We start from the raw sequence: 9,583 nt of genomic DNA on the forward strand, positions 1-9,583 counted from the left end.
AAAGGAAACGATAAAGGATACGGATGAAGAGCAGATGAAAAGGTACATAGGGCAATGGTCCTGTGTACAGGAGCTTTTTCCCCCATAGAGTTGGGGTATATCACCCTTCTGGCCCGTGGATGTGTTTATCAACCTAGAGGCTTTACACACCCTACACTTGAGGGATGTTGATGGAGGCTTCCTCGTGCAGGCATGATCAATTATTAACTTAATCTCCAGCCATTCTCCTTCTCGGAGTATGAGGGGTGGTGCTGAAAGCTACAAGCTTCTAAGCATGGCTTGTTGGTCACCAGCCCCCAGGCATGAGCCCGCCCAGAGTCAAGTTAGAACAAAAGATACTCCCAACACCCAGAAAATTCCAAGGGATTTAGGAGCTCTATGTTAGGAAACAGGGTCAAAGACCACATACTAGAACAAAAGACACTCCTAGAACCCCTGTTGCTCAGGAAATTCCAAGTGTTTTAGAAGCTCTGTGCCAGAAACTAGGGACAGAGACCAAATATATATATGTTGATTATGACACAATTCCTAATGTCCCTAAACATTTTAAGATATATAAAATCTCAAAATTGTGCCTATGATGAGCTAGTGTTTGCAGAGCTTCTTTAGTTATAAATGTGGTTAATTTGTTTTTTAAAGTTTAAATAGAATTCTAGAATTCCTTGGAAAAATATTAAGTGCAAGAGATTAATTTTTCAGATTGGTGTAGGAGAGTAGGTGGTTGAGTTCAGTTTAATAAGCAAGTGTTTTAAATGTGCATTTTAAATATACTTGAATGAAAAAAAAAAACGCTTTTCTACCTAACTCCTTTTAGACATGCATGCACACAGACAGATGCATTCTCTTGCTACTGCCATACGTATAGGATTTGGGGCAAACTCAATATGTCAACATCCTGTTTCCAAATATGAGTTTTGTTGGATTCCTGTGGAGTTGTTAGCATTATTCCATTCTGGAAACAAACTCATTTATGCCCAGTTATAATCAAACCAAACCTCCATACAAATCTACAGATAGCAGAAAGTTACTCTCATTTCTTGTTTGACAAAATTTCATATCGTACAGTGTTGTGTTTGTTTGTCTATTAAATAAGATAGATCAGTCACCATCTGTGAAATCATGGCCAATAGTAGAGTGCCCGTTTTAATATAACCTTAAAGCTTCATTCAAGAATAGTGTGGTATAGCTAAAACTGAGCGCTTATCATGAGCCAAGCACTGGTCTAAGTGTTTCACAAGTATTTACTCATATCTAACCCATGTGAACTGCTGAGGATTAAATAACTGTTACTGCTCTACAGATAGGGGAAGTAGATACAAAAGAAATGAAACTTTCCCAAGACTGAATAAAAATAAATGGTGAGGTGAGAGTTCCAATTCAGACACTTTGGCTCTAAAGTCTACATGCATAACTGCAATACTGTTTCTCCAAATCTTTAGTGCAAAATTTGAAAGATAAAATTAAAGAGGTGGTGGTCCCTCAAATTCTTCAGTGTCCTCAGTGCAGGTGGGAGCCTCATTCTGGATGTTTTCTCATGGTAAAGATGACCAGAAACCAGTTGCCCCACCACTCACTCTTCTTACCCTATCTCCCTGAATACATATTAGAATATAATTGGTACTGATAAGTAGACTTATTATATACCTTTTTGAGCTTTGTGATATTGAAGTCTTTGTGATATTGAAGCAGATTACCTCAAGATTAGCTGCCCAATAGCATTCATCTTTATCATGTTTTTAAATGTTTTATCTTTGTGGGTACATAATAGGTATTTATATTTCTCAGGTACATGAGCTATTTTAATACAGGCATACAATGCATAATAATCATGCATAATAATCACATCAACATAAATGGGGTATTTATCACCTCAAGAATTTATTTGTTATAAATGTTTTAATTATACTCTTTATTTTTAAATGTACAATTATTGTCTGTATTCACTCTGTTGTACTATCAAAATACTAGATCTTACTCATTCTAATTAACTAACCATCCCTACTCTCCCCTAACCCCACACTACCCTTCCTAGCCTCTGGTAAACCATCATTCTACCCTCAATTTCCAGTTGTTTTAGTGTTTAGCTCCCACAGATGAATGAGAACATGCAAAGTCTATTTTTCTGTGCCTGGCTTATTTCACTTAACACAATGTCCTAAACTCCCTTTCATGTTGTTGCAGATGACAGGATCACATCCTTTTTTATGGTTGAATAGTACTCCATTGTGTATATATGCCACATTTCCTTTATCCATTCATCTGTTGATAGACACTTAGGTCATTTTCAAATCTTGGCTACTGTGAACAGTGCTGCAATGAATATGGGAGTGCTGATATCTCTTTGATATACTGAGTTCCTTTCTTTTGGGTATATAGCAGTGGGGTTGATGAGTCATATGGTAGCTCTATGTTTTTTGAGGAACATCCTAATTGTTCTCCATAGTGACTATATTAATTTACATTCTCACCAACAGTGTAGGAGGGTTCCCTTTTCTCTACATCCTCACCAGCATTCATTATTGCCTGTCTTTTGGATAAAAGTCATGTGAACTGGGTGGGATAAGATGATCTTATGGTAGTTTTGATTTGCAGTTCTCTCATCAAATATGTCGAGCTTCTTTTCATATACCTGTTTGCCATTTGTTTGTCTTTTTTTGAGAAGTGTTCTATTCAAGTCTTCTGGTCATTTTTTAATGGGATTATTAGAATTTTTCCTGTTGAATTGAGTTCCTTATATATTCTGGTTATTATTTTCTCCCATTCTGTGGGTTGTCTCTTCTCTTTGTTGATTGTTTGTTTTGCTCTACAGAAGCTTTTGATGTTATCCCATTTTTGCTTTGGTCACCTATACTTGCAGGATATTACTCAATAAATCTTTGCCCAGATTTATTGGAGAGTTTCCTCAGTGTTTTCTTTTGGTGATTTCGTAATTTGAGGTCTTAGATTTAAGTCTTTAATCTATTTTGATTTGATTTTTGTATATGGTAAGAGATAAGAGTCTAGTTTTGTTCTTCTGCATAAGGATATCCAGTTTTCCCAGTACTGTGTATTGAAGAGACTGTCCTTTCCCCAGTATGTGTTCTTGGCATCTTTGTTGAAAATGAGTTTACTATAGATGTATGGATTTATTTATAGGTTCTCTGTTCTGTTCCATTGGTCTTAATATGTGTGTTTTTACCACTAGCATTCATTTTTATGTTGAAATCATCCTAGTCAGCTTTTACTGCAGTAAAGCTTATCACAATGCCATTCCTATACGTATGTTCTCATAGCAGGAGGATAGTGGGTCAGTTGTGCTCCATTTACTCTAGAGCCCAGGTAGAAGGAGATGCAACTCTTAATCCTTCAAGTCTTAGAACTTTTGGATTCTATTTCTTTATACCCCTGCTTGCTTTGGTAAATCCTTTTTTTGAATTTGTCTTTAAAATTTTTAAAGATTAAATAAAATAGTAAATACAGCTGATAATCAACATTCTATCTTAAAATCTCTTTGTACAAAGCTCAAATTAGTTAAAAATATTTTCTCCCAGTTTATTTTACCAATTTTTTTGTTACTTGGATCACCAGTTTTACTGCCTGTTGAAACAGTTTTCTCACTGCCTGGCCTGGAAGCCAATGTCATATGTTTTAAGCTTTCTCTAGCAGCATCTCAGCATCTTCTGTCATAGCCATTGCTGCAGTAACAAACAACCCTGCTGTCTCGGTGGCTAACGATATCAAACACTTATTTGCTACTTACATTTCATGAGTGTTTCAGGTTGTCTGCTACACTGTTGGACTTGGCTTCATTCAGTTCAACAGATACTCTCATTCTAGACGCCAGGTTGAAGGAATGAAAACTCTCTGGGATATGCTATTCGCATATTAGAAGGCTTGAGCAAGAGGGCAGAGCCATACCATGCAAACTTATTTAATATGCTCACATTTCATTGGTTAAAGCGAGTCAGTCAATGAAGCCAACGGATAGGGAAGGTTTACTTCACCCATAGGGAAATCTGTCGTAGGAGGGGAGCAAACAAATAAAAGTGTGTAACCTATTCAATGTGCCTCACCCAGCATGTGACATAGTTGAGAATTTGATCTAAAATAACATTTTCTCTTTGTTTATATTGAACCATGTAGGTTCAGGTATAAATGAAGATTCCAAGGACATAACTGCCTACCATACAGTATTTCTTACAGCCATATTAGGAGGAACAATAGTCATTGTCATTGGATTTTTTGCTGTACTACTTTGTTATTGCAGGTAAGAAAATATTAATGGCTATAAACAGAAATTATCAAGGTATGGTATCATTTCAGTGTATTCTGTACATTGAAAAGTTTATTTGTAGAAATAAATTTAATTTTACAATATATCTTTATTTTTAATCTGCATATCTCACAATAGCATTGCACATATATGATGTGTAGATTGTGGAGTGATTTTTAAAAAATGAACCATTTGTGTCATAACTTTTAAATATTTTTTGCCTTCTCTTCTACTCTAGGGATAAGTGTGGTACTCCACAGAAAAGAGAAAGAAATATCACTAAACTTGAGGTCCTCAAGAGAGACCAGACAACTTCAACAACACACATAAATCATATCAGTACAGTTAAAGTTGCATTAAAAGCTGAGGACAAGTCACAGTTATTCAATGCCAAAAACTCCTCATATAGTCCTCAGAAAAAGGAACCATCAAAGGCAGAAACAGAAGAAAGAGTTTCCATGGTAAAAACTCGGGACGATTTTAAAATCTACAATGAAGATGTTGCATTTCTATCAGTCAATCAAAATAATTACTCAAGAAACCCAACACAGTCTTTGGAGCCCAGTGTAGGGTCCAAACAACCTAAACATATTAACAACAATCTATCTTCATCTCTAGGTGATGCTCAAGATGAAAAGAGGTATCTCACAGGTAATGAGGAGGCTTATGGGCGTTCCCATATTCCTGAACAGCTTATGCATATTTACAGCCAGCCCATTGCCATTCTTCAAACATCTGACCTTTTCTCCACACCGGAACAGCTACATACTGCTAAGTCAGCTACTTTGCCAAGAAAGGGACAGTTAGTCTATGGCCAACTGATGGAACCAGTAAATCGAGAGAACTTTACGCAGACCTTGCCCAAAATGCCAATTCATTCTCATGCACAGCCCCCAGATGCCAGGGAAGAGGATATCATACTTGAAGGTCAACAGAGCTTGCCATCCCAAGCTTCAGATTGGAGCCGATATTCAAGCAGTTTACTGGAATCCGTCTCTGTTCCTGGAACACTAAATGAGGCTGTTGTAATGACTCCATTTTCATCAGAACTTCAAGGAATTTCAGAACAGACCCTCCTGGAGCTGTCCAAAGGAAAGCCCTCCCCGCATCCCAGAGCCTGGTTTGTGTCTCTTGATGGAAAGCCAGTTGCGCAAGTGAGGCACTCCTTTATAGACCTGAAAAAGGGCAAGAGAACCCAGAGCAATGACACCAGTCTGGACTCTGGGGTGGACTTGAATGAGCTTCACTCAAGTAGAAAGCTCGAGAGGGAGAAAACATTCATCAAAAGCATGCATCAGCCCAAGATCCTTTACTTAGAAGATTTAGACCTAAGCAGCAGTGAGAGTGGAACCACCGTCTGTTCCCCTGAGGACTCAACTTTAAGGCACATCCTAGATGGAGGGAGTGGAGTGATTATGGAGCACCCTGGGGAAGAGTCCCTAGGAAGGAAAAGCACTGTTGAAGATTTTGAAGCTAATACATCCCCCACTAAAAGAAGGGGCAGACCACCACTAGCCAAAAGAGATAGCAAGACTAACATCTGGAAGAAGCGAGAGGAACGCCCACTGATTCCCATAAATTAACTCCAACAGGGATTGTGTGTCTGCTGTCTCGTGCCGTTTATTCTTGCTTCTTGTTGTAAATTGCAGTATGAACTTAAGAAGTTGAGACTGAGCAATCTCATGGTTCTTGGACATGTCTCAAGCAGAGTAAATGGTAATTCAGTAATCAGAGAGAAAGATACCAAGGAATGCTTTTTCTGGCCTATTCATTTATTTTTGGGTAATGAATTACAGTATCCAAGTTTTCAAAATGTAAAATAGCATCAAGATGTTAGTTTTCTGAAAATGTTGCTCGGCCAGCCAGTTTGGCCTTGACTCTCTTAAGAATAAACAGTGAAATATATACTCCTCAAGTTGCCTCCAAAAATGTTGCCTCTGCCATGGTGACTACCCCATGGAACATTTAGAAACAAAACTGACTTCAGGCATCATATTCTTTTAAATGTTACTATTACGTCCTCTTCTGCCTATACTTAAAAATAACTTGATAAATGACTTGGACTGATGTTACTCTGGAGTTATCTCAAAGAAAATGTTGTTTGGTTTTTAAACAGCATGTGTATTGTATCATCTCAAACGTAAATCCTACGTTTATATAATATGAGCAAGAAGCTACTTGGTCATTAGAGAGGGAGACACCAGCTCTTTGGTTGTTTTTGGATATAACTTCACAAAATAAGTAAGGTGTTAAATTGTAATTTAGAAATTTGGCAAATTTGGCAATTAATGTTCTAATGCTGAGTTTTTATTTAAAAATTAATTATTTTTTCTTCCCCTCAACAATGAAGCAAGCTTAGCTGTCAAGGAAAACTTTTTACAAATCTGAAAAAATAATCTATGACTTTGATTTAAGGCTCACTGATACTTTTAGGCTAAATTGGTTTTAATATATTTCTTCTACTCTAAAAACCTGAACTCAGTCACTTAAAGGCTATGAAATTTAAAAAAATGATGTGAAAGTTTCTTTTGAACACTAAAATAAAATATGTGGAGATAAAAATAAACATTGATTTATTTTTCTTAAATGTTGATGAGAAGAAAAAGAAATGCCATTTTTTCTGAGGCTCAAAAATACCTTCAGTATAGTAGTTGTATATCCAGATATTGATTTGCTTAAAAAATGTTTAAGAAAAACAGTTTCAATTTCAGGGGGAAAGTAAAAGCTTTTCCCTAAGTTACTTATAGCCTTTGCAACTTCTTTTTTCAGTTTTGTAAGTAATATATCTATATTCTTTTCATCATAGCAAGCATTCAATGTGAACAACTTTTTAATTAACTCAATTACCATTCATACATCCTAAAAATAAAAAGCTCATTATTCATTAAAATCAACTGATCCCATTTTTCTTAAAATTTCCCTGAAGGCAAATGTCTGAAGCACCTTTCCCTTGTGGGGGTAAAAATCCTAAATTGCTTTGTTTTTCATTCCCTGCTATTCAACATGGGAGCAACATAGAGACCGTCAACAAGTTCAGTGAACCAAAATAGCCACATTTGCTTCAGTAAAATTATAGCTAGATGTGCAATTTTTTCCTGCAACTTCTGCAACATCTAACCTGTCAAATAACCTTCCTACCATTCTGTGTTAACCCAAAGAACATAAAGACCCTAGGTAAATATTTGCTATATATTACTCCAATCCATAGAAGAAATAAATGTTTTGGGTAATACATAGACTTCCTTTTCTTTTTTTTTTTTTTTAAGTGATAAGGCTTATAACAATTAGAGAAGGCTTCTTATTGGTCTTACACAGAAAGATACATCAAAAGCAGCACGAATGAAAATGATTTGGAAAAGGTTAAAGTTAGTGCTCTGCTGAAGTGCCTTTGATATAGACTTGCATTATTAGAAGGATATAACATCTTTTTTAAGTGTGCATTTTCTTTCAGTTAACCAAATTAAACAGATGTGCAGTTTTATTAAAAATATAGACCTAGTGTTTCATGTTGGAACAATAAATTTTGCATGTGAGTAGTATTTCTTGTTTTTTGAATACAGTATATATTGATGATAAATTATGTTGGAATGAAGTCAGAAACTATATAGCAAAACTTTATATTTTAAGTGTTTATTTTTCCCACCTTTAAATAAAAATGTTTCATCTCAGCTTGGTAATGAAATACACATATTGGTGTAAGGGTATACCATTCAGGTATGCCACTTATTTTATTCATTTTTGTGTAAGGGAAATGAGATGATGTATCCCAAGGGCTTTTCTAGAACTACTTGTTTGGTTTCAGAATAAAACCTTATTATTTTTACACTGCACATGCTGTTCGCGATTGGTAATTATAGGCAATTTATCTTTTCTAATGATCAAAAGAGTGTGACTTCTCATTTGTGAGTAGTTCACAAATTTCCTGTTAAAAAGCTGAAGCCATCTACCTTTTCTTAACCCAAGTGATAATAAACAATATTCACAACTTTCTTAAATTTTTAAATTGAAAACTAAGGTTTTTTTCAAATATAAACCTAGATGATTTTGATCACAAATTATTAACATTTGTCGATCCATTGTATATACTTTGGATATATATTAAAGGCAAAACTATCTCTCGACTAACTGATGGATTCATTTACTAAAGCACAGCTATATGTATTTTTGAATACATATGATCTTGAGACTTTATAAATCAATTTTTATGACTTTATGCAGTTGTATAGGGATTATGCCCTTTTATAATACATAGTATACCACAAAGATCACAAATGTTGAGGAATGAAAGCACTTCTTTGCTTTGGCAATCATTTTCAGGCCACTATGTGTTTGAATCCTCTGGTATTGATATGTATTATAGGGTTTTAAAGATCTGTGGGTCAAATGATGTCCCTCAAAACTTCCCAGAAAGGTGAAGCTCAAAGTCACACATTCATTTATAAGGCGCATGAGTTTCTCATTTTCCCATGTACCAGCATTATAAAGGAATTCAGCTGTATTAATTTCTATTTAAGATCTAGAATTGACATTTTGCCTTCTTATTTCCAGGTGTTTCTATTTTTTGTATTCTTTCAGAGAAATCTCATATTTCGGTGTATTTATTGCTGTTACTACTATATTTACTGCTGAAAATTGTAACAACCTGAAGATTTGTAAAATGTTAAACATAGTTCATTAAAAATAATAAAATAAATCTAAAATGTGCTTGATGCATTGTTTAATTTTTGGTAAACTAGAAAACATTCCTCCCTACATTGCCATTTAATCTAATAAATATTCAATTATTACTTATTACATCTCCTACAGTAAAATAACCCCTTTTGTTTATATAATGAACTTGATATTTCTTTATACTTCATGTCTCCAAAGTTCCCATTTTTACTGTTAGAGCTGAGTGTAGACAAATTGTTTTCCATCCACTGAGGAGACTTAAGACAATCTGATCGAACTTAAAATAAATTACAAATCCCAAAACACCTAAGGGAGAAAATGATACAGTAAACCCTCAACCCCTTTTAAAAATATTCTTTGAACTCTAAACCTGAATCTAAATGATAACATAAAGGCTGTTTATATTTAAAGAGTTAGCTCTCCAAGAACCTATCTGCTTAATCAGTTGAACAATATTTAAGTTCAGGCAGTTTGTATTTGGGGACTTTAGAATACTTTGTAGAATTATCTTGACTGCCATGTTTTTAGACATTTCCTGTAACTTTTATAAATGAATATGGTACTAAAAATAGCTTGGTTCAGTCCTAATGGGAATTGGACTCTGAATCCACTCACCAATAGAGATTGTAATTTCCAGCACTGTCTTTATGATAAATAGTT

At 35.1% G+C, this 9,583-nt stretch overlaps 1 protein-coding gene across 1 annotated transcript in view; it reads left to right on the forward strand.

The window, feature by feature from the left end:
* The window catches only part of FAM171B (family with sequence similarity 171 member B), a 71,862-nt gene extending 62,906 nt beyond the window's left edge, over positions 1–8,956 (forward strand). Inside the window, exons 7-8 of the mRNA XM_003907708.3 lie at positions 4,123–4,246; positions 4,491–8,956. Coding sequence (XP_003907757.1) covers positions 4,123–4,246; positions 4,491–5,835 — 1,469 coding nt within the window. The 3' untranslated portion in view covers positions 5,836–8,956. The remainder of the gene's footprint in view (positions 1–4,122; positions 4,247–4,490) is intronic.
* Positions 8,957–9,583: the final 627 nt, after the last annotated feature.

This window comes from Papio anubis, chromosome 10 (assembly GCF_008728515.1).
Source record: "Papio anubis isolate 15944 chromosome 10, Panubis1.0, whole genome shotgun sequence".
NCBI classification, from domain to species: domain Eukaryota; kingdom Metazoa; phylum Chordata; class Mammalia; order Primates; family Cercopithecidae; genus Papio; species Papio anubis.